The sequence below is a fragment of the Saimiri boliviensis genome, chromosome 16 (assembly GCF_048565385.1).
Source record: "Saimiri boliviensis isolate mSaiBol1 chromosome 16, mSaiBol1.pri, whole genome shotgun sequence".
NCBI lineage: Eukaryota > Metazoa > Chordata > Mammalia > Primates > Cebidae > Saimiri > Saimiri boliviensis.
Window position 1 is genome coordinate 32,832,419 of NC_133464.1, and position 26,278 is coordinate 32,858,696.

The window sequence follows — 26,278 nt, forward strand, 5'->3', positions numbered from 1 at the left end:
AATGAAATGATAGCAGCTTACTAGGTGGCATCTTATGCATATAAGCATGTATATACTCACTTATAAAATCCATGGTGGGAGTTTGTGAATCTGCCTTCTCTTGGAATGGTTTTTCTAACAGAATGCCATTTGTAGTGTGACAAGTGAGTGAACCCCAGGATTCTTGACCCTGTCTGAGCTGTCAGACTGTCACCTAGGCTATGGGTTTTATTCTCCAATTTTCATTCATTCAACACATATAGAGAACCAGCCATGTGCTATCAACTTCTCTAAGCACAAGAGATACAGTTGCAAACAAGACAGGCAAAATCTCTGCTTTCCTGAAATTTCCATTGTAGCCAGCCTGTTAGGCCTTCCCAGAGATCTTTTTGTTTTCTGGGTCTGTCTTAATAGATTTTCTTAAAAATGTTTTTTATTATGGAAAATTTCAAATATATATATGAGCTGAAAGAATTATAAGCATCCCTATCATCCAATTTCAACACAATGAACTCATGGCCAGTCTTATTTCATTGTTACTCTACTCTCTCCCCTTATTCCATTTCAAATCATTTCGATAGCACAGGTATCACATCATTTCACTGACAGGTAATTTTTTTTTTTTTTTTTTGAGACAGAGTTTCGCTCTTGTTACCCAGGCTGGAGTGTAATGGCACGATCTTGGCTCACCGCAACCTCCGCCTCCTGGGTTCAGGCAATTCTCCTGCCTCAGCCTCCTGAGTAGCTGGGATTACAGGCATGCGCCACCATGCCCAGCTAATTTTTTGTATTTTTAGTAGAGATGGGATTTCACCTTCTTGGCCAGGATGGTCTCGATCTCTTGACCTTGTGATCCACCCGCCTCGGCCTTCCAAAGTGCTGGGATTACAGGCGTGAGCCACCGCGCCCAGCCAGATTATTTTTAATAATATTATACGTATGTTTTTCCTCTGGATGCTGAGATTTGCACTTACCTGTCCTCATCTGACAGTCTGTATAGGAGACTTTGTAAGTGATTGCAGGTGTTTGTGTATATGAACATGCAATATATGTATATATGTATATATACCCTTTTAATATTACGATTTTCCCTCACCATAACCATATCCATAAACAGTTCCACAGCACCTCTGAATTGGAGATGGAGTAATAATTAATCATGGGTATAAACAGAGTGCCCACTCAAGAGTTAGTGATTGCCTCTCAAAGCTTTTTAGCTAGGTGTGGTGGCTCATGCCTGTAATCCCAGCACTTTGAGAGGCCAAGGCAGGCAGACCACTTGAACTCAGGAGTTAGAGACCAGCCTGGGCAACATGGTGAAACCCCATCTACCAAAAATACAATAAGCAAATTAGCCAGGCATGGGTCGTGGGTGCCCGTGGTCCCAGTTACTCAGGAGGCTGAGGTGAGAGGATCGCTTGAGCCCAGAAGGCAGACATTATAGTGAACTGAGATTATGCCACTGCATTCTAGCCTGGGCAGCACAGAGAGACTCCGTAACAAAAAATCTCAAAAAACAAAAACAAAAGCTTTTTTCTTTTTTTTTTTTTTTTTTGAGACAGTCTCCTGCTGTTTCCCATGCTGGAATGCAATCTCTGCTCACTGTAACCTCCACCTCCTAGGTTCAAGTGATTCCCCTGCCTCAACTTCTCAAGTAGCTGGGATTATAGGTGTGTGCCACCATGCCCGGCTAATTTTCATACTGTAATAGAGACGGAATTTTGCCATGTTGGCCAGGCTAGCCTCAAACTCCTGACCTTGTGATCCACCCCCATCAGCCTCCCGAAGTGCTGGGATTACAGACGAGAGCTACTGCACCTGGCCTTAAAAAAGTTTTTTTATACCAGAAGTACTCTGGTCCAATTTAGGGAGATATGATAGTATGTTTTTTTTTTTTTTTTTTTTTTTTTTTTTGAGATGGAGTCTCACTCTGTTGCCCTGGCTGGAGTGCAGTCGTGCAATCTGGGTTCACTGCAACCTCTGCCTCCTGGGTTCAAGCCATTCTTCTGCCTCAGCCTCCCGACCTCCCAAGTAACTGGGATTACAGGATCCCACCACCACATCCAGCTAATTTTTGCATTTTTAGTAGAGATGCGGTTTCACCATGTAAGCCAGGCTGGTCGTCTCAAACTCCTAACCTCAAGTGATCCGCCTGCCTTGGCCTCCTAAAGTGCTGGGATTACAGATGTGAGTCACTGCGCCTGGCCTGGGATACGACACTATGTATGTCTTCTGATCCCAGTTTACAATATCAGTAATTGCTGAAGTGTTTCCTCTTGAATTACCTAAGTTTATCACAGAAAGCGTTATTTTTCTTTGCAAGTAATCAGTGTCCAGTCTTAGGTAAGAAAACCATATTCCCTTTATTAACATGACCTTAATCTTCTGGGAAAATCAAAACCCTTAAATTATTATATTAGAGTACGATGTGCTTCCTGTTTTTATTTTAAATTCCCAAATTTAATCAGGTTCTCTCTTAAGCATGCATTGGTGTGTTCATATTTTAAATTCATCCTGCCAAGCCAAAAACCTTTCAATGGCTTCACATCATTATTTTAAATAAAATCCAGCTCCAAAATCTTAACGTGAACTTTTTTTTACCTCTAACTTGATAGCCATACCTCGTGTCCCCAATTTAATACCCTCCCACCTCTCTGTCCTTAAGATTCTGACTTTCTTTTACCTCAGGAACATCCCACAAGCTATTATGTGTACTGGAAAATTCTTGTCTCTATTTTGATTCACATGGCTTTTACTCATTATTCACTTTTCTTAACCATCTAAATATCATATCCTTACAGAAACCATGCTTGAGCCTTTACAGTTTAAATTCTACAATGCTTCAGTTTCCTCTTTCCTAATACTTATAATTTTACTATTAACAATGATATTTAAAGTGCACAAAAATAGAATTAATCAGATGATGAAATTTGTGTTACAGCATTCCCTGGGGAGTGGATGCTGAGATGGGGTTAGAAGTTGTGAAATGGAAAGCAGGTAAGCAAGATTGGGTGGGAGAGCCATCAGATTACCATGCAGGTCTGACAATACTTCTGCCATCCCAGTATCAAGCAGGTCCTTATTCCCTGGCTTGATCTTTAGCTTGGGATGGGCATGGGGGAGAGGGTTTGCTTTTTTTTTTTTTTTTTTTTTTTTGAGACGGAGTTTCGCTCTTGTTACCCAGGCTGGAGTGCAATGGCGCGATCTCGGCTCACCGCAACCTCCGCCTCCTGGGCTCAGGCAATTCTCCTGCCTCAGCCTCCTGAGTAGCTGGGATTACAGGCACGTGCCACCATGCCCAGCTAATTTTTTTGTATTTTTAGTAGAGACGGGGTTTCACCATGTTGACCAGGATGGTCTCGATCTCTCGACCTTGTGATCCACCCGCCTCGGCCTCCCAAAGTGCTGGGATTACAGGCTTGAGCCACTGCGCCCGGCCGAGGGTTTGCTTTTAGAGTAGTGTAACTTTAGCTTGAAAGCTGAGGTGAACCTAGAAGTTAACAACTGGAGGCTGTCAGGTAACTATGGTCCATGCAGTTGGACAGTGAGTCCTTTCTTGAAGGGAGATCTGAGCTGCACACCTCTGTGACTGCTATACATATAGGATATCAAGTCAATCCAAATTAATCTCTAACTTCAATGAAGAATAATTTTTTTTTACAAGTTCAACAATCTTTTTTTTTTTTTTTTTTTTTTTTTTTGAGACGGAGTTTCGATCTTGTTGCCCAGGCTGGAGTGCAATGGCGCGATCTCGGCTCACCGCAACCTCCGCCTCCTGGGTTCAGGCAATTCTCCTGCCTCAGCCTCCTGAGTAGCTGGGATTACAGGCACGTGCCACCATGCCCAGCTGATTTTTTGTATTTTTAGTAGAGACGGGGTTTCACCATGTTGACCAGGATGGTCTCGATCTCTTGACCTCGTGACCCACCCGCCTCGGCCTCCCAAAGTGCTGGGATTACAGGCTTGAGCCACCGCGCCCGGCCAACAAGTTCAACAATCTTGTTCTATGTATTTGGAAAACTAAAGGTTCACATTTATTTACTTAGGTAAATAAATAGTTTCGCTCAGTCGCCCAGGCTAAAATGCGGTGCCATAGTCTTGGCTCACTGTAACCTACACTTCCCGAGTTCAAGTGATTCTCCCACCTCAGCCTCCCAAGTAGCTTAGACTACAGGTGTGCGCCAACACACTTGGCTGATTTTTGTATTTTTAGTAGAGATGGGGTTTCACCATGTTGGCCAGGCTGGTCTTGAACTCATGACCTCAAGTGATCTGCCTACCTTGGCTTCCCACAGTGCTGAGATAAGAGATGTGAACCACTGTGCAAGACCAAGGTTCAAATTTAGCCAAGCTAAATCTGAAAAAAAGCAAAGAGGATGGATTTGCCTTACTATATATTAATATTCAGTAATACAATAGTAAATAAAAACAACATGGTACTGGTGTACTAATAGAGAAATTGAAAAATAGGTCAGAAGTAGAACACAAATGAAGTAAAAACACAAAGATATAAGTGGCATCAAAAATCAACAGAAAGGAGGCTGCGCTCATGCCTGTAATTCCAGCAGTGTAGGAGGCTGAGGTGGGTGGATCACTTAAGGCCAGGTGTTCAAGACTATCCCAGCGAACATGGTGAAACCCCATCACTAATTAGCTGGGCATGGTGGTATGTGCCTGTAGCCCCAGCTACTTGGGAGCCTGAGGCAGAATTGCTTGAACCTGGGAGGCAGAGGTTGCAGTGAGCCAAAAATCAACAGGAAGGAATAAACTGAGTAGAATTACAGGAAAAAAATGTCCTAGGTCCTCACTTTATACCAGTCTGTATTACAGACAGAATAAAGACTTAAGTGTAATTCTAAGTAGAGTAATGGACTGTAAAAGAAATCAAAGAAAATACAGAGTATCTTTGTGATCTGGACATGCAGACTGTTTTTAAACAAGACCTCAAAAGCACTATTGAAAATAGTAAGACTGGGCCAGGCGCGGTGGCTCAAGCCTGTAATCCCAGCACTTTGGGAGGCCGAGGTCAAGAGATCGAGACCATCCTGGTCAACATGGTGAAACCCCATCTCTACTAAAAATACAAAACATTAGCTGGGCATGGTGGCGCGTGCCTGTAATCCCAGCTACTCAGGAGGCTGAGGCAGGAAAATTGCCTGAACCCAGGAGGTGGAGGTTGCGGTGAGCCCAGATCGCGCCATTGCACTCCAGCTTGGGTAATGAGCAAAACTCCGTCTCAAAAAAATAAAAAAAAAAAAAAAAGAAAAGAAAATAGTAAGACTGTATTTGACTCCTCCCCAGGTTTCTTCCAGCTCTCTCACCTAGTTGAATATAGTTGATCCTTATTACTTGCAGATTCTGTATTTGTGAGTTTGGCTACTTGCTAACATTTATTTGCAACGCCAAAATCAATATTTGCAAAGCTTTTGCAGTCATTTGTTGACATGAACAGAGGCAAAAAATTTGAGTCACCTGATATACATGTTCCCAGCTTTGGTCAAACAAGGGGAAGTATAGCATCCCCTTGTTTTAGCTCTCACACTGGAAACAAGTGTCCTTTTAGCTCTCACACTGGAAACAAGTGTCCTTCTCATGGTCTATTTAGTGCCATATTTGCTGCATTTTTAGCTTTTTGTAATTTCACTGTTTAAAATGACCCCCAAGTATACTGATGAGGCTATCCAGGTTAAATGCCAGAAGACTCCTCTTTCTTTTTAATGAGAAAACACATACATCACAGTGCTATTGGCTACAAGTTCAATGTTAATAAATCAACTATATTAAATAAGGTGCCTTTAAATTCTTATTTTTCCTACATAAGGTGCCTTTAAAAAGAAACACACATAAAACAAGATATTTATGGACTGGTTGACAAAAATTTGATAAGAGGCTTTAAGGAACCTAATCCTGTATTACTCCTAGGAACAATGGTTCCGTATTCAGGAATTCAGCATTTGTGGCTCTTTTACAGAACACAACTGCCTTGAATATGAATTGGCTGTATGTATTAGCAGCTATTCCTGAAGCAGGGGATTCAAAGCTATAATCTACTAAAGAACAGATATTCACATAATTGCAAAAATAAAGCTTTATTTTACAATAAATTTAAAATAATTACTATAAAAGAAGCAAACACAGGCTGATGTTGGAAAATTTCAAACGGCTCTTGCTTTAGAGAAGGGAGGTCAAGGACAGATTTCCAAAGGCAGCAGTATGCACTGCATTTTGATGGATAAGTGGGAATCCATCAAACTAAAGGTAGAGAAACACATTTTGCAATGGCTCAGTTTAGTGAGAGAACACACTTCTGTGGAAACAAAAGTTTACTCCATCTTGAATGCTAATCTGCTATGTTGACTTCTGATTAGCCCATCCTGTGAATGCCTCCTGATTATTACTTTATTTACTCTCCTTAGTGTAACAACAAAGCAACCCTGAGCTTATCACACAAATTACAGGTTAGGATGTAAACAGAATTCTTGCCTGTCTGGAGGGTGGCCTTTAAATGTATCTATAGAGTACTACACCTTTCCTTACGGTGTGTAAGTACTGGTCTGGGGAGTAATAGGGCAGAGATCTACCTGTCTTGCTGCCACTAAAGACCATGCTCTGTCTGTAACTTACTCCCAACAAAACACTCTTTACTGACCAAACTGGATTTGTCTGCCTCATTCATTTGACTTCTCCTTCAATATTTGGGGGCACTTTGTATAAAGGGCCTTTTCATGGAACAGCTTCTTTCAAGGAACTCAAAATAGTTTAGGATGACTGGAGCGAAGACTGAAAGGCACTGAAAGGAGTTTCTAGGCAAAAAGGAAGGTGTCTGACTATGAAAGTCCCTTTATAGGATGTTAAATAATTTGTTTTATTCTAAAGATAATGTGGAAGTTGAAGATTTTAAGCAAGAAAGCAACATGATTAGATCCAAATTTTAGAATTATTGCTATTAAAGGCAATGAATGATGATGAGGGCAAGTGAAGATCAGCTGAGATGGAGGTCAGCATAAAAGGCAAAAGTTATTAAAAAGCTTTTGCGGCTGGGTGCAGTGGCTCAGGCCTGTAATCCCAGCACTTTGGGAGGCCAAGGCGGGCAGATCACAAGGTCAGGAGATCAAGGCTATCCTGGCCAACATGGTGAAAACCCGTCTCTACTAAAAAATACAAAAATCAGCTGGGCATGGTGGCATGTTCCTATAGTCCCAGCTACTCGGGAGGCTGAGGCAGGAGAATCACTTAAGCCTGGAAGGCGGAGGTTGCAATGAGCCGAGATCACGCCACTGCACTCCAGCCTGGTGACAGAGTGAGACTCTGTTTCAAAACAAAACAAAAAAGCTTTTGCTATTATTTAGGAAGAATAAAAGACTTTAAATAAGACAGTGACAGTGGCATCAGAGATGGATGGGTGAAGTTTGAGCAGTCAGGGAAAGAAGTAGAATTGTTCTCTGTGGAAAATAATGTGGACAAATGTTTGGAGAAGGGGGGGTGGGCAAATCAGTTTACCTGGGGTATATAGCATTTGATAGAAACTTTGAAAGGTTGAAGTGGAGAGCCAGTCATATAATTGTTGGTGATAAAGCTGAAAATATTGGTGGTGCCAGCCTGTGGGAAAGTTACAACAAACAGACTAAACAATTATGATTTTACCTTTCAGCAATATCAAATTTATAAATAATTTTTATTGTAAAATACATAAAAAACCTACCATTTTCATCATTTTAAGTATATGGTCCACTGGCATTAAGTACATTCATATTTTGCAACCCACAACACCACTTATCTCCAGAACCTAAATCATCCCAAACTGAAACTCTATATCCACTGAAAAATAACTCCTGATTTCCCCTTCTCCTGGGCACCCTCTTTACCCGGTTCCTGCTACCGTTCCACCTTCTGTCTCTAGTGTTGACCACTCTAATTACTTCATGTAAGTGGAATCATACTATTTGTCCTTTCATGTCTGGTTTATTTCACTTAGCTAAATCACTTTAATCAACACCCTGGTTATTCAGTAGCTGGATTCTAATTTGTATTCTACTCTATATGCTGTATTTTAAAACAAATGTCTAGCTTTGTATTTTATAATCTTTCCACTTAATCCTTAAGGATACCTCACGCTAGCAAATTATAAACTCAGAGTTCCTAAGAACAATATAGTCTATCAGTGTCTCCCATAAAGAGCTTTTATTGATCTACTTACTGAAAATGTCTTTGGATTGTGAATATTTTCATTCCACTACAGTTCAAGGACCGTAGACCCTTTGTAAAATTCCACTTAGTAGCTAAATAGAGTTCAGGCAGGAATCAACCTTATTTGATCACCCAGGAAGAGTTTTAGGTTGCTAATACTAAGACTCTCTCTTTGATACTATGTAATTTCCTGATGTGAGATAGAGCTGAATTTGTTCTAAATAAACAATTTAAAAAATAACAAAACTTATCTTTAGCTGGGGGAAAGTGTAGGCTGGAAACTACCTGAGAGATACGAAGGTTCTCTCACTTTTCTCTTGCGGCATTCCTGAGTTATTAGGGCTCTACCAACAAGTCGAGTACTATTGGACAGGACACAAATCCTCTGGAGGTCTCACTGGGCTCCACTAGATGAGCCTGTTTACAAACCTCGTCCACATCACAGCGTACACAGAATATGGTACTGGTAGGGCACTTAGGTAAACTGAAGAAGTAGCGCGCTTGTCACCTGGGATTTACGGGCTGCTCTGTGTCGCCCACGCGAGTATGGACGCTCTCAAGGAGCAATCCACCCGGTAGTTCGTTCCAGCTGATATGCCACGGCAGTCTTACGCTGACGAGCTGGGGCTCCCGCTGTTTTTACAGTCAAATCCTCTACCACTGAGCTATACCCTCTCCCGCTGTTTTTGAAGTCAGCGGTCTTTCCTTTCTTGTAAGAAATAAGGTCTTTCTATCATAAAGGTAAGCAAAGAATAAAAAGGCAAAAAGGCCGCAAGCAACGCGCACACGAAAAAAATCGAACTCGACCCGCGCATTCTCTGCCGACCTTACGTCTTTCCCAGCAGGCTCCGGGAGCCATCGCGAGACTTCAACAATTGTCGCGAGATTTATCGGCAGCCATCTTCTTGGGGGTACTGGGAGCCGGGAAGACCCCCTGAATCGTTCCCATTGAGCTGCCCTTCGCCTTCGCTTTCTTTACTTTTGCCTTTTCGACGTAGCCAACAAGCACCTAGCCCCGAGGCCGAGAGAACGCCCGGGTCTAAGCGCGTGTCGCGCTTCCGGTCAGGGTAGATTTACTGGGGAAGAGGAAAGGGGGAGGGCCCGGGCAAACCGTTGCTGCTTCAGCCCGGACGGGGGTCCGGGGACTCGGAGCTCCTGGCGCCCTGTGGACTTGAGGCCTGCGGCGGTCCCTGCAGAGCTGTTCGCCTACCGGGGCCCGCGGGAACCTGCCACCGGCGCCTCCCACCGCGGCCCACGCGGGCGGCGCGCGGAGGAGGGGGCGGGGGCAGCGGCGGCTGTAGCGGCCGCGACCTGGGCGGGCAGAGGAGTGTGACGGGCCTTAGGGCCGCTGTGGATGGTTTCTAAAATGATCATTGAAAACTTCGAGGCACTCAAGTCCTGGCTCAGCAAGACTCTCGAGCCCATGTGAGTATCTGGGGGATATCTCTATGCAGGGATGGCGGTGGGAGATAGGCGGACCCACAGATACGTGCAGTTTCTCCAAGTGCTTGCGGTGGAGGCCGAAGCGGTGAACGGAGGTACCAGGGCTCTGTGGCTTCTCCTCTTCGTCCACCTCGCTTCCAGGTTCAAGATACCTCTTAGAGCCTGACTCCAGCTTTATTTTATTGCTGAGCTGGTCTTATTTTTCCGTTATATGTAGCTCGACTCCAACCGCCCCCCCCCCAAATATTTTCCGAGGGCCTCAAAATCGGTTTCTTTTAGTGGAACCGCATATATCTTTTCCTGCTTACAGACTGTTTTACCTTCTTTTTCTAAATGAAGTGAACAGCTTTTATTAGGGATTCAGGCAGTTCTATCTTAAGTCACTCACGTTTCACCTAAATACAATCCATGAAAGCAAGGCCACGTCTCCCTTGTGCTGTCTGGCTCATCTGCACCTCTCTTCACTGATTCAAGATGTAACAGGTGCTGAGTTGCCCAGTGAAATTCCCCTTTCCCGCCTACACGTTCGTTAGCTTGGAGAGGAAGAAAATTCAATCTTCATCCATATGGAATATTTAGCAGTTTTAAGTGGAATGCTATAGATAGATTTTGTGTTGGGGGGTAGTTAGAGTGCTGGTATAGTCTTAGACTGGAAAATTTAAGGAGTGTTTTGAGAACTTGTTAATACAAAATATGTGTCATGAGCTAAGTACTTTATCAGAATTGATTTACAATAAATAATGCAATGGCGAAATTCACTTATTTAATAAACATTGCGGGAGGCTTTGGGATAGAGCTTTTAAATTCTAAAATTTACAAGACATAAATAAATCCAGATATTAGAGCTGTAACTATTGTAATAACAGGGAATCATGTAGAAGAGTGATTAAGAGTGGGGCTCTCAGGAAGGTGACTTTGGAACAACATCTAAGGAGGACAAGGGATCATCTGTGTGAAAGTCTTGGAAAAGAACATTCCTTGCAAAACGAATAGCAAATGAAAGGCTCTGTAGCAGAAATTATTGTGGTGTGTTTCAGGAAGAAAACGCCATAGTGGCTGGAAGGAGCCTTGTGATGAAGGAGAGAATTTAAAGATATGAGGTTGGACAAGTAGGTAGGGGCCACATCATGTATGGGAAGTCCTGAGATGGTTTAAAGCAGACAAGGACTGATTTAATTTTGTTTTACCTCTGCCCATTTTGTAGCGACTGAGACGGCAAGAATGGAAGTAAGGAGACTATTTAGAAGGGTATTGTAAGCAGAGATGTGGCTAGTTTGCCTTAGAGTCATGGTGGAGATAGGCAGATGCAAATACGTTTCATGAGTAAATCTGATAGAATTTGCTAATAGATTAAATGTGGGGGATGAGGGAAAGGGAAATCAAGGATGATGCCTAAGAAGTTAACTTAAGCAACTGAATGGGTTACAGTAGATAAGACAGAACAGGTTAGGGAGAGAAAGAGAGTGGCTAGTTTTGGTTATTATGTATGAAGTCTGTGAGATACATCTAAGTATGATGTCATGTCATTCAACATATGAGTAGTCTAAAACTCAGAACAGGACTAGAGAAATCAAGTCATCAGATAGTCATGCAAACCATGAAATTGTGGGACATTTCTTAGGAACAGTGTGTAGATAGGGAAGAGAAGAGGGCCTAGTACTGAGACAGGATGAAAACTGGGCTTTGTGTCATTAAAGAACAGGTGAATGACAAAAGAGAGGAGTTTATGAAATGCTGCCGAATGGATGAAAAAAATGGAGGCAATTAAGTAGCCCTTAGATTTAGCAAACTGGACGTCATTGGTTATATTAGCAAAATAGTTTCACTGGAGTGGAGTTGTGCAAATGAAGCCCTATTTCAGTGTATTGGAGAGTGGGCATAGTAGTATATAGGGGTGAGAGGAGAACTCGAGCAGAATGTCTGGCTTCGAATTCCACCTCTGCAACTTAACCAGCTGTATGATATTGGGTAAGTTACTTGACTCATGGCTTCCATTTTCTCAACTGTAAAATTGGAAAAATAATGAATATAAAGGAAATGTTAGAATACTGCCTGATGTGTAATGAGCATTCAGTAGTTATTAGGTGAACACAATTATAAAAATGTTTTGGGTTGAAATAGCTTTCCTTTAAGCATTCAGTTTCATGTCAGATTTACTGCCATATCCCCCTGCCTTACCTAAATGAGAAGACTATAGCCACTTAGAGTGTTCGCTTGTAATTTTCCTTTAGTCTTAGTAAAACGTATCCATGTATTATAAAGCCTACTCTCGGATGGCTGTAGCACTGCAGTCATTACTGTTGTCATAAATAAGGCTCTGCTAGTAGAGCCTAGACACTGGGAATTCTAATTGGTTCTCTTCTGATGTTTGTAGCTGTGGCGAAATTGAGCCCTTATCCAAGTTCCTGTCCCTTTAATTGCATTTCAGGTGGATTCTTTTGTATGATGACTTAGAAAAGCTGATTCCAATTATTTAAGATCAGTGGTTTCTAACCTTGGTTTTGTGAAACTTCATGATCTGTTATCTGAAAGGATTTTTTTTTCTTTTTTTTTTTTTTTGGCTTTAACATTGTAATTGCCAGAATTCCTGTGTTTGAGAGAGGAACATAAAAAGGATCAAGGGTAAGCTGTAACTTGAAACTTAACGTAGAACTTTTTAGTTACCTGTGCTGGTTAAATACTTCATGGTTTTGGACTTACCCACATTTTAAATGTGTTAATTCAGCAAACTTTTATTTTAAGAGTACTTTACATATTCTGTGCTAAGCAGTGTGCAAGATATTGGGGAAATAGTAGGTAACAAGATGTGAAATGATTCTCTTCATTTTATTTACCATTTAGCAGGGAAGATAGGTGTTGAAGTCTGGGAATGTCAGGAAACACTTGCCTGGTGTAATGTTTATCTCAGCTTGGAAGGAGGAAGAACACTTTGCTGGGGCAAAAGGATGGGATTGGCGACCTGTGAACGCTTTGTAGGTTTGGTGAACAGATTGTATGGAGGTCCTAAAAATGAACACGGAAAGGTGTCTTGGAGGAATTGAAAGAAATAGAAAAACGCTAGGGAGAAGAATGGCTGTGAAAAGCTCTGGAGAAAGAAGCCAGAGCACACAGAACTTTGTTGAGTCATGTTTAAGATTTTGGATGTTATTGAAGGATATTGGGAAGCCAGTGAAGGGTTTTAGGGCAAGAGGGTTTTCAGATTGATGTGTGTGTGTGTTTTTTTTTTTTTTTTTTAAAAAAAAGCCTGGCTGCATTATCAGCATGAAATAGAAGTCTGCATATCTGTATTTTGCTGTTTCATAACTTCTATACATGTATCAGGGTTCAGAGTTTCATAAATTGAAAATAATTTTCAGTGTCTTTTTCATAAATTGAAAATTTTGAACTTCATTAAAATTGTTATTTTGAAATAATTAAGATTGATATTTTGTTATCTCAAACATTTGCTTAGTCATACTTGCTAATATGAAACTAAATGTTAGTCTTTCTTCTAACATTTTGTTTTGATGTTAAGTCTTGAAAAAAAATTAAGCTCTTCTGTTGTAGTAAATGTAAAAAAAAAAACCAGAAAACATTTTCTATTATATTTTAAAACTTTTAGGTGGACTTACACATCAAAGTCATGGATTTTTTTTTTTTTCTTAATCTGAAGAGACGCCTCAAAAGCTAATGAAACTTTTAAGATTTTAGAAAATAAAATTGAGAGGCAGATGGATGTAATGACATACTCAGGGTTTGTAAGTTGAGTAGTAAAGAACAAAATGCTTAATGTTGTGCTGTGGAGGAAGTGTGTGGTGGAAAGAGAGCTCTGTGTCCATGTAGATCAGTATTCAGATCTCACTTCTGCCATTTATTAGCTGTCTAAGCAAAGGAGCCTCCCCTTTCCTTATTGGTACGATAGGAAGAATTACACTGTTTCCATCTGTCGTTGAAAAGGTTGAATGGGACCCATGTTTGAGAGCCTTGCCCTTCCCTCCTGTCTTAGATATTGGTTGATTTAAACACAGTTAGGTTACATTGCTACTGTTGCTACTGTTACAATTATAACCAGAGCTCCTGCTGTGGCTGCCACCTAAACTGTATGCATTGTTGTTAAACATTTTGTATTACTGTACTTACAAGTTTTATAAGGTAAGCATTGTTATCTCCATTTTGCAGGTGATGATACTGAGGCACTGAAGCATGAAGTTGAGATATTTGCCTACAGTGATTTAAACTAAGGCTTTTTGACGCTAGAGCCAAGTGCGTTTTCTTATTTACTACAACACAATGTGGCATCCTAGTGTTTTCTGTTACTTTATATCCTTTTGTACTATTACATTTTCATAGTACTGGCTACTATTGTAAAAGTACAAAGTTCTAAAGCCTTGTGGTTATCGCTGCTTTAAGAAATAAACATCTTTGGAGTTTTTGTAGTATATTCCCCTTTACCTGTGCTTTTTACTACACCTTTCTCACCACATTAAAATTATTTTTATTTCTGTCTGATAGGAAGAGTTTTCTTTTGGGTTGGCTAAATGATCTTTTTACTCCTGAACTTTTGATTATTTTTGCTTCCTTTGACCTTTCTTTTTCAGTTTGCTCCTTTTGGCATAATAAGTCAATTTCCCATTCTTTTTGAAAAGTCAGCGATAATAGCAAAACAGAAAACAAAAAATAATATGCTTCTAGTCCCTTTCTTGTTAGCTTTCTGTTCCTGTCACTGGTAATTCTTGGAGTAGTAGTCAGACTTTAATATTTTGTACATTTGCCCTCAGCCATTTACTTCTTAATGTCTTATACTAGAATTTCTTCCTAGTAATGTAATTACAACCAAAATTGCTTTCCTCAGTGTTATCAATTTATATATATTAAATATAAAGACCTAAAGTTTTACTTTTTTTTGCTTATGCATGTATAACAGTGTTGATACTGCCTTTTTAACTTACTTGCCTTGAATCCCTAATATGTTGGTTCCTTTTCTTAAATTAGTCTTACCCTCTTTTGTTCCTTTTCTTCAAATTCTATTTTTCAGAGTTGTTACCATGACTTTTTTTCTTCATCCATTTTTTTACTTCTGGCATTTAAGTAATTACTGCTATCATTTGAATGTTTGTCTCCTCCAAAATTCATGTTGAAATATAATTACATCAAGTATTAAGAGGTGATTAGGTCAAGAGGGATCTGCCTCTGGTGATTGGATTAATGCCTGTATAAAAGATTAGGTTTTGCCTCCACCTTTCAGACTTCTGCCTCCAGAGTAACTCTGGAGGAGGCGGTGTTCACGGTCTGTCTTGGAATCAGAATTGCCAAACCTGCCAGTACCTTGATATGGGACTTCCCAACCCCCAGAACTGTGAGCCAATAAATTTCTTTATAAATTAGCCATCTTACGGTATTCTGTTTTAGCAGCACAAACGGACTGAGACCTTTTCCATGAATGGTTTTCTTTGTAATCATGCCAGTGGTTCCTAAAAACTTTTTTGGGAGTATGTATTGTAGATCCTTTGAAAGTCTAATTAAAGACTGCCTCCTAGGACTTGCAAATACATACACATTTGCATTGAATTTCAGAGCTTTTCAGCCTGAGCTTGTTAATGGATTCCAAACTAGACCTCTACTCTGCATTTATTTTCACATAAGTATGTTTAGACTTACCCAGTCTTCAGTCTTAAGCTTTTATCTCTAATTGCTAGCTGTATATGTGCTTGAATCTCTCTCAGCTTCAAACTAATTTCTGAAAAGAAGTGTTCTCTGGATTCACTTATTTTAATTTTATTTCTCCAAATTATGCTGGCTTGAAATTGTATATTTTGGCTTCTCCTCCTTCCCATTCACTTAGTCATGAGGTTCTCTCTTAATAATTCTTACTGACATTGCTTAGTAGGGGGCTTACCCTTCATATCTAAATGATTACAGTTTGCTTCCTAACAAAGCTCTATCTCTAGGCCTTTCTTTTTTTTTTTTTTTTTTTTTTTTTTTTTGAGACAGAGTTTTTTGCTCTTGTTACCCAGGCTGGAGTGCAATGGCGCGATCTCGGCTCACCGCAACCTCCGCCTCCTGGGCTCAGGCAATTCTCCTGCCTCAGCCTCCTAAGTAGCTGGGATTACAGGCACGCGCCACCACGCCCAGCTAGTTTTTTGTATTTTTAGTAGAGACGGGGTTTCACCATGTTGACCAGGATGGTCTCGATCTCTCGACCTCTCGACCTTGTGATCCACCCGCCTCGGCCTCCAAAAGTGCTGGGATTACAGGCTTGAGCCACCGCGCCTGGCCTCTAGGCCTTTCTTATAGTTCTTCTGACATGGATCCCCAGCCTTGTTTATATCCCATTGCAAGATCAAAACCTTCAGCATTCCTAGATAATAAATTGCATACTTTTTAGCTTGACTTTAAGAAAGCTAGTGATTTGCTTTAAATTATCTTTCCACTTACATCTTTCTACTTTTTATGAGTCTTAATTCAGCAAAGCTGAACTTTCATCGCGATTCAGTGTCATGCTATTTTTTCTGTTCCTTTTTTCTGAAACTTTACTTTTTTTTTTTTTCTGAACAGTAGTAGGCACCATTTATTGAGTACTTATTATTAATATATGTTAATCATTATTATTCATTGTGTGCAAGATAGGTTCTTGTTTCCTCAAGATAAGAAAATTAAGTCTTAGAAAGATGAAATAGTTTACTTTATTCGTAACTAGTAAGTGATGGAGACAGCCAAAAGAAGACATTCTGATTCCAGAGCCTTATTGTGTTATGATATACTGTCTTTATATCTTTTCTGTGTGTTGAAGTCAGATGTCAAATGTAATTACAGTTTTTCCAGAAAGCTGTGATCTGTCCAACTGGATGAAGTGACTCCTCCCACCGTGACTCCTCTCCCTCAACACTGGTTTCGGTTGTCCTGACACTCATCACTTGTACATTAAATTATTTAGTTGTTTTGTTTTAGCTTTATTATTAGTCTTGAGTCCTTGAAAGCAGACTCCAACTCTTAAGATTTAACTGTCTTCCTGTTCTATATGTTATTTAGCACAATACTTTGTGTGTAGTATATACCTGATTATTAAATGCATCAGTTGAAATTTCAAGTTTGTGAAAATTGAAAGAGAAAGAAAGAGGCAGTAATTTGGGTAAAACTGTAGAATCCACCCTACTTCAGAACAGCAGATATGTCAGCTATTTGAAGATTGGTCTTTGGGTCTCTTTCCATTTTTACTGCCTAGCACTTTCAGTTTAGGTAAAGCTTAATTCAGACTTTTTTTTTTTTGAGAGGGAAAGGTCTTTGAAGAATATTAATGTTTACTTGTTAAAGTATTATTGATTGTTGCTATGTGCAAGATTGCTGTTTCCATGGAGCTGCACAAAAAAACTGCAGTAATCTACCCTGATGAATTTTATAGCTAGTAGAAGAATTAACAGTCTGTAATTATTGGTAAAAACATTCTTTATTTCTTTATCCCCTTTTGATGGATTGACTTTCATTATCACATTTTGTTGCTGCAATCTTAACTTGGCCTTTCCATCTGAGTGCTGAGTGATTAGAATGCATTTAGCAGTTTGTTTTTTTTTCCTGCATGTTTTAGCACTTCCTTATCTTTGGATGACAGTGCTTCTCAAAATTATTTTACATGCTTAAACCAAGAGACAGGGACTGTATTATGAGCAAAATGGAAAATATTCCCATGTTCGATATGTGTATAACTTAACCTTAAGAATGACTAACCCGAGCTTGAGCTAAGTAGCTTCTAAGATTTCTTTTTCCTCTTCTTGCTTCCTTTGTGCCAGAAAATGAATGAATGAGAGGAATGAATGGATAGTAAGCTGTTTCTACTAGAGTTAATACAGTCCTGCTACCTTATTTCTGTGGAAAAAGCCTTCTCAATTTACATATGGTAACTTTGAAATAGGTAAAAGTTTATCTTTAGAGTTTTATTTAGTATCTTTTATGTGTGTATTAAATAATGGAGTAAGTTCAAGATCTGTTACTTAGTGATTCTTCTTGAGTTATTTTACTGTTACAGAAGCATTTATTTTTTATCTGTGATGTGATGTTTTACAAGTGTATTTAAAATTTTGATTTTCTTTTTTTTTTTTTTTTTTTGAGACGGAGTTTCGCCCTTGTTACCCAGGCTGGAGTGCAATGGCGCGATCTCGGCTCACCGCAACCTCCGCCTCCTGTGTTCAGGCAATTCTCCTGCCTCAGCCTCCTGAGTAGCTGGGATTACAGGCACGCACCACCATGCCCAGCTAATTTTTTGTATTTTTGGTAGAGACGGGGTTTCACCATGTTGACCAGGATGGTCTCGATCTCTTGACCTCGTGATCCACCCGCCTCAGCCTCCCAAAGTGCTGGGATTACAGGCTTGAGCCACCGCGCCCGGCAAAATTTTGATTTTCTAATTTTTATTGTTAGTATATAGAAATATATTTGTATATTGAACTTGAATTCTGAAATTTTAATAAGTATACTAGTAGCTATTTTATAAAGTCTATGGAATTTTCTTATACCAATCTCATCATCTATGAGTAATTACAATCTTTTCAGAGTTTTACACCTTCATTTCTTATTACACTGGCTAGAAGCAACAGTATAATGTTGAAGTGGTAAGAGTGGGCATCCTTGTCTTGTTTCCAGTCTAAAGGGAAAGAGATTAAATGTTTCAGTATTACTTGATATTAGCTCTAGGTTTTTTGTAACTGCTTTTTACCAGATTGAGAATTTTTTTTTTCTTAATTTGCTTCATGTTTTTGTCATAAAGGCTGTTGTTGAAAATTCTTTTTTTTTTTTCTTCTGTTTTTGAGACAGAGTCTTATTCTGTCACCCACTCTGGAGTGCAGTGGTGCCATCTTGGCTCACTGCAACCTCCACCTCCCAGGTTCTAATGATTCTCAGGCCTCAGCCTCCTGAGTAGCTGGGACTACAGGCATGTGCCACCACCTATGGCTAATTTTTTGCGTTTTTGGTAGAGATGGGGTTTCACTATGTTGGCCAGACTGGTAAGGTCATTTGCCCGCCTCAACCTCCCAAAATGCTAGGATTATAGTCATAAGCCACCATGCCTGGCCAGTTCTTTTTTGCATCTGTGAGATAATCATACAGATTTTTCCCTTTTTCTGTAAATATAGTGTATTACATGGATTGATTTTCAAATGTTAAGCCAATCTTGTATTCCTGAGATTAACCAGGCTTGGTCATATTATATTATGCTAGATTTGATAATATTAAAACAAGTGGAAGTATTCTGTCCTCTTTTTTTTCCGGAAGATTTTATATAGGATTAATACTATTTTTTTTCCTTAAAATTTTTGGGGTTCTTCACCAGTGAAGCAATCTGGGAGTGAAATTTTTGTTGTGAGGATATTTTGATTATAAAATCAATGTCTTTAATAGGTATAGGCCTATGTAGGTATTTCTGTTTATTCTTAATGTTACTCTTGGCAATTTATGATATTCAAGGATTATTCCAAAATTGCCAAATTTATTGATATAAATATTGATATAAATAGTAAGGTCATACTTGCATTATGATCTTACTATTCATTTAATAACTAGGATTTGATTTGTTTGCCTTTTTTTTTTTTCTTTTTTTTTTTTGAGGGGAGTCTTACTCTGTCCCCCATGCTGGAGTGCAGTGGGTGTGATATCAGCTCTGTTATTTTCATTATTCACTTTTCAAACACTTAGGGTTTAATTTGCTGTCCTTTTTTTTCTTTCTTTCTTTTTTTTTTTTTTTTTGGTGGGGGACGGAGTTGCTCTTTTTACCCAGGCTGGAGTGCAATGGCACGATCTCAGCTCACCGCAACCTCCGCCTCCTGGGTTCAGGCAATTCTCCTGCTTCAGCCTCCTGAGTAGCTGGGATTACAGGCACGTGCCACCATGCCCAGCTAATTTTTTTAAATTATTTTTAGTAGAGATGGGGTTTCACCATTTTGTTTTTTTTTGTTGTTGTTGTTTGTTTTTTTTTTTGGATGGAGTTTCGCTCTTGTTACCCAGGCTGGAGTGCAATGGCGCGATCTTGGCTCACCACAACCTCCGCCTCCTGGGTTCAAGCAATTCTCCTGCCTGGGATTACAGGCACGCGCCACCAGGCCCAGCTAATTTTTGCATTTTTAGTAGAGACGGGGTTTCACCATGTTGACCAGGATGGTCTCGATCTCTCGACCTCATGATCCACCCGCCTCAGCCTCCCAAAGTGCTGGGATTACAGGCGTGAGCCACCGCACCCGGCGGGTTTCACCATTTTGACCAGGATGGTCTCGATCTCTTGACCTCGTAATTCACCCGCCTCAGCCTCCCAAAGTGCTGAGATTACAGGCTTGAGCCACCGCGACTGGCCTGTCCTTCTTTTTTTTTTTTTTTTTTTGAAGACAGAGTCTCACTCTGTCACCAGGCACCAGGCTGGAGTGCAGTGGTGCGACCTCGGCTCACTGCAACCTCCGTCTCCCAGGTTCAAGCAATTCTCCTGCCCCAGCCTCCCAAGTAGCTGGGACCACAGGTGCGTGCCACCACGCCCAGCTAATTTTTTTGTATTTTTAGTGGAGACAGGGTTTCACCGTGTTGGCCAGGATAGTCTCGATCTCTTGACCTCGTGATCCGCCCGCCTCGGCCTCCCAAAGTGCTGGGATTACAGGCGTAAGCCACCGTGCCCGACCTGTCCTCCTTTCTTAAGGTAGAACCTAGGTTATTGGTTTTATACCTTTCTTTCAGCTATTTTATAATACTGTTCCATTGCCATTGTCCTCTGTTGTTTCTGGTGAGAAATCTGCTGTCATTTGAGTCTTTTGTTCTCTTGAATGTAATGTGTCTGTTTTCCCCCTTTGACTACCTTTAAGATTCAGTTCCTTTATTTGGTCAGCAATTTGAGTATGATTGGCTCGTCTGACTGTGTGTATGTGTTTTATCCTTCTTGGATTTACCAGTTTGGATCTGTGTTTTGGGTATTTCATCAGTTTTGGAAAATTCATGGTCACTCTGTCTTAAAAAATTTTTCTGCTTCATTTTTCTTTCCTCTCTTTTCTGAGACTCTGGTTCCTTGTATGTTAGATTATATGATATTCTACAGAACTCATGTATGTTTTAAAAAATTATTTTTGTCCCTTTGCTTTTGGTTTGGATATTTTTTATTTTCTTTTTCTTTTTTTTTTTTTTTGAGATGGAGTTTCGCTGTTGTTACCCATTCTGGAGTGCAATGGCGCGATCTCGGCTCACCGCAACCTCCGTCTCCTGGGTTCAGGCAATTCTCCTGCCTCAGCCTCCTGAGTAGCTGGGATTACAGGCACGTGCCACCATGCCCAGCTAATGTTTTGTATTTTTAGTAGAGACGGGGTTTCGCCAGGTTGACCCGGATGGTATTGATCTCTTGACCTCGTGATCCACCTGCCTTGGCCTCCCAAAGTGCTGGAATGACAGGCTTGAGCCACCGCGCCCGGCTATTTTCTTTTTTTAAGGAGACAGTGTCTCACTCTGTTGATTAAGCTGGAGTGCTGTGGTATGATTATAGCTGTCATTGCAACATTGACCTCCTGGGCTCAAGGGATTCTTGTGCTTTAGTAGCTGGGATGTTGGTCACACACCACCACACCCACGTAATTTTTTAATTAATTAATTAATTTATTTTTTGTAGAGATGGAGTCTCACAGCGTTAACTAGACTTGCCTTAAACTCTTAGTGCCAAGTAATCCTCCCACTTCAGCTTCTCAAAGTGCTGGGATTATAGACATGAATCCCTTTTTCTGCTTTCAAGTTCACTGTTGTTTTTCCTCTGTGGTTTCCAGTCTGCAAAGGAGAGTTATTTCTGATTCAGATTTTTTATTTCTAGATTTTTCCATTTGGCTCTTTTTAATAGTTTCTGTGTATTCACCGAAGTTCCCTAGCTCTCCATGCATGTTGTCCACATTTTCCAGTAAATGCATTAGCATTTTATCATTATTGTGAAGTCCATGTCTAATAATTCTATTGTCTGGGCAGTCTCTGAGTATGTTTCCATTGACTGTTTCTTCTCATGTAGATCACTTTTTTTTTTTTTTTGAGACTGAGTTTTGCTTTTGTTACCCAGGCTGGAGTGCAGTGGTGCGATCTTGGCTCACCGCAACCTCCGCCTCCTGGGTTCAAGCAATTCTCCTGCCTCAGCCTCCCAAGGAGCTGGGACTACAGGCGCATGCCACCACACCCAGCTATTTTTCGCATTTTTAGTAGAGACAGGGTTTCACCATGTTGAACAGGATGGTCTCGATCTCTTGACTATGTGATCCACCTGCCTCAGCCTCCCAAAGTGCTGGGATTATAGGCGTGAACCACTGCACCCGGCCTGTAGATCACATTTTCTTACTACCTCGTGTTCCCTTCAGTTGATTTTATTCTGTCTCTTTTGTGTAAAAGGACCCTAGAGACTGAAGTAAGATTTATTTTCAGTAAGGGGTGTACCTTTTATTTTTTGTTAGGCTGCTTGCGTGGAGGCTGAGTCATTTAGTTGCCCTGTAGTCTAATTGGTTCTGGGCTTTGTAACAACTTTAGTTTGATTTAGTTCACCATTGGCTTCAAAGGCTTTGAGGGCAGAATCAGAATTTTCCCTTTGGGGCTGGGTACTGTGGCTTATACCTGTAATCCTAGCACTTTGAGAGGCCAAGGTGGAGGGATCACCTGACGTCAGGAGTTCAAGACCAGCCTAGCCAATATGGTGAAACCCCATCTCTGCTAAAACTATAAAAATTAGCCAGTGTGGTGATGAGCACCTGCAGTCCCAACTACTCAGGCACCTGAGTCAGGAGAATTGCTTGAACCTGGGAGGCGGAGGTTGCAGTCAGTCGAGATGGTGCCATTGCACTCCAGCCTGGGCAACAGAGCGAGACTCTATGTCAGAAATAAAAATAAAATAAAATTTAGCTAATTGCCACAAGGGGGCTGGACTTTGTTTCATTCAAATATGACCTTGAAAGTCTTGATGCATGTTGAGAAAGGCATGGAATTGATTAGAGAAATGGAGGCTCCAGAAGGAATTTGGGAGGAAGTGAGAGAAATACTCATGGAAAGCCTTCATATGCTTGCAAAAACAGCAGCGCTTTGATTCCAGAAGGCAACATTTATTTGCCTTCTTGACAAAGTAGTAACCTTTAGAGGGCTTGGGGCTTGAGGAAAGGACTCATAAATGTCAAAAGAAGAATTTCTTCTCCTCCCAAAGGGGTGCTGACTCAAAAAAAAAAAAAAAAAAAGCAAGTAGGTAGAATCATTAAAGGGCCAGAGTGAGGCCTTACTCAGGTTGACAAACTGCTTCAAAAGCCACCAGAAAACAACCATGGGCATAACAGGAATGGAAAGCATATGGTAAGTCATAAGGAGCTGGCAGAGCTGCATTTCCAGTTAGTATTTATCCTGGCAGTGTGCCAGCACACAGGGGCAGGGTTGGAGGTCATTTTAACTGGTAGGGTTAGAACAAGTATAAATCTCAGGGGATATCTGCGGGGTATCCTGGGTCTTTGCTGCCATGTAAACGCAGTCGGTGCTCAAATAGCAGCAAGTGTGTGTTTAAGAAGTCACATGGCATGCAGAGTGAAAACAAAGAGGCAGATTTGCCCCTAAGGTGAACAGTCTAGCAGGTGCACAAAGCCATTTCGGAACACACGAAGAAAAAGAATAGCCAGTGCAGTTTCTTGGGAAAGAGCTGATTTTAGTTGAAAAAACAGGAAACCCCAAGTACTACATGGTTTTAGGCTTTAGCCCTATCATTCTCCTGAGCCTTCTGTCCAGGAGGGCCATTAGTGCCTCAGTTCTACTTGATGCAAACCCCAAGGTACTTCCCACCCCCAGGAGCCACCCAATAAATAGGGTGAGCTCAGAGGTCACCCTGGGGGAGCAGAGACACTTGTGACCCATATGAATTGTTCTAAGGTTTGATTAGTAAGCCAGACAGGGAATGGGAGAAGAAAACTGTTTGGGGGTTGAACTCCTCTAGCAGAAGAAGGCACTGTGTACAGGTCTCTCCACAGTAGGGAACCGACCTAAGTCACACAGCACCAGAGTTTGTTACCTGCAGTATATCCATATGGGTCTGCAGCCACTGCACTTGTCTCTTCAGAATTCCACCAAGGAGACCTAAGGCGGAAGGAGAAACTAAGGCAAGTTTTAAAGCAGGAGTGAATGTTTATTAAAATGCTTTACAGGGGTCGGTGGTGGCTTACTCCTGTAATCCCAGCATTTTGGGAGGCCGAGGCAGGTGGATCATGAGGTCAGGAGTTTGAGACCAGCCTGTCTAACATGGTAAAACCCGTCTATACTAAACATACCACAAATTAGCCAGGCATGGTGGTGGACACCTGTAATCCCAGCTACTCAGGAGGCTGAGGCAAGAGAATCACTTGAATCCTGGAGGTGGAGGCCATGAGCCAAGATCACGCCATTGTACTCCAGCTGGGCAACAGAGTGAGAGGCCGTCTGAAAAAAAAGAACAAAAAAAACAAACCACAAAATGCTTTACAGCAAGAATGAAAGGAAGTACAGTGCACTTGGAAGAGGACCAAGTGGGCAACTTGAGAGAGAAGGTGCCCTGGGTTCCAGGTTTTTGAATTGCTGGGGAGATCTTTGTTCTTCAGGCCTACTTCCTGCCTTTATGACTTTTGGAACTGTTTTTCAGCACTGTTGCTTCTTCCCTTATCTTTTGAATGGTAACCCACCCAAGAATGCCTCAAAGGGGTTTTAGCCTTTGTGCTCTAACCTAAGACCTTGTTAGTTTGAAGCTGGTAGTTCCTTGGTGATCTCTTCTAGTTCTTCCTTGCTCTCAGAATTACATCTGAGTCTTTGGTTAGTAAGTATTGTTGAGTGGCTGTAGACTCACTTTATGGTGGCTTGTGGTATTTGTGATCCTAATCTCTCCACAGAGTATATCTATGACTGCTAAAAGATGATTTGAAGTTTGGCTGGTTTCTCTTTACCTCCATCTGTGGAGTCAGATTTTTCTTCCTGACTTTCCACTAGGAATGAGAGTAAACATGGGTTTCTTTTTGCTTCTGAAGGACTTATCACTTTCTGGAACTTAATTCATTTATGGATTTTTTTTTGGTCTCCTTAAGCTCTTCGGGTTTTAAAAATACTATAGTTCTGTAGTTAAAATGGCTTGTTTTTTGTTGTTCGGGTGAGAGCAATGGTCTCTTGTGATTTTCCACATCCAGCCAGAGGTGGAACGGCTAGTGTGGTTTTCATGTGCATTTGTCTTACAAAAGTTGAAAATTTTTTCCTGTTTTAATATATGTGTGTGTGTGTGTGTGTGTGTGTGTGTATATATATATGCATATGTATATGCATATATATACAAAGTATAAGTTAAATAGATGTTTTTATATATTTATGCTTATATGTTATATTTACATGTATGATATATAACACATTAGAATATATATTTATGATTTATGATGTAACCATTATATATATTATATATAACATTACATATAATAATATATAATATATATTAAATTCATCTCTGGATTACATATTATATATGCTATAGTTACTATAGTTTTGTAGTTATATATTATATGTAATACATAATTCAGAGATTAATAATTTAAGAAAATAAGCTTTTTCCCTAAAAAGTAATGGTTATATCGTAAATAATATATAATGTAATTATGTAACATAATTATATGTTACATATTATATATATATTTTTCCTGTCGATTGTTCCCACACTCCCTAGTTTTTCTGATGCAATGTTGGTTTCTTAAAAAGTTGATTTGTAGGAGCTTTTCATGTATTAGGGAAATTGTGATATGAGCTGTAACTTTCTCTTTCCTACACTGACATTTATGTTTTGATTCTGCTTATGGTAATTTTTCTCATATAGAAATGCTTTGGCCAGGCGCAGTGGCTCATTCCTATAATCCCAGCACTTTGGGAAGCTGAGGTGGGTGGATCATTTGAGATCAAGAGTTCGAGACCAGCCTGGCCAACATGGTGAAACCCTATCTCTACTAAAAATATAAAAATTAGCTTTGTGTTGTGGTGGGCACCTGTAATCTCAGCAATTTGGGAGGCTGAAGCAGGAGACTCGCTTGAACCTGGGACATGGAGGTTGCAGTGACCCGAGATGGTACCACTGCACTTTAGCCTGAGTGACAGAGCAATACGCTGTCTCAAAAAAAAAGTGCTTTATTTTATGTAGTTGAATTTATCCTTTATTTTGATTGCTGGAATCTGGATTTTCTAGTGTAGTCATAGTAAGGAAAACTTTCCCTATTTTGAGAAGTCACTACCAATGATACTATAGCAAAAACTATCACTAATTATACTTATTCTATACCGGCATACTAATTGACTTACCAGTCAATTAACTAATTAACAATATGCATGCTATAAATCATGCTGTGACTTACTATAAGAAGTCAGTGAGGCAAAATGAAAACCAGTCACTATATTTTCTCCATTAGTAACATCCATGTCCTTTATTATCTTATTTTTAAAGGAATCCAGGTATCAAGTGTGGATATAACCTTATTTATGTATTTGTATTCAGATGCATGAAAGTTATCTATAAAAGTTGACTTCATAATACATGTTTTCCTAAGGATTTGAGATGCAACCAAATTAGATACTAGATTCTTACATGTATTTGGATTTATTCTAGACTTTTTATATATTGATCTACATTTTATATATTGATCTACATATTTTACATTATTCTCTTATTTTTGGTGATAAAAGG

At 40.3% G+C, this 26,278-nt stretch overlaps 1 protein-coding gene across 22 annotated transcripts in view; it reads left to right on the forward strand.

The window, feature by feature from the left end:
• Positions 1-9,032: 9,032 nt before the first annotated feature.
• RBM26 (RNA binding motif protein 26) overlaps positions 9,033-26,278 on the forward strand; it is a 94,849-nt gene continuing 77,603 nt past the window's right edge. For 16 of the 22 annotated variants that reach the window (XR_012514321.1, XR_012514322.1, XR_012514325.1 and 13 more), the window contains exon 1: positions 9,034-9,591. Coding sequence is in view for 14 of the 22 variants with exons in the window: in XM_074387552.1 (XP_074243653.1) it covers positions 9,521-9,591 (71 nt within the window). In the remaining 8 variants the exon portion in view is untranslated. Of the gene's footprint in view, positions 9,592-26,278 lie in introns of all 22 variants that reach the window. The other 6 variants (XM_039473238.2, XM_074387558.1, XM_074387562.1 and 3 more) reach the window with 2 other exon arrangements.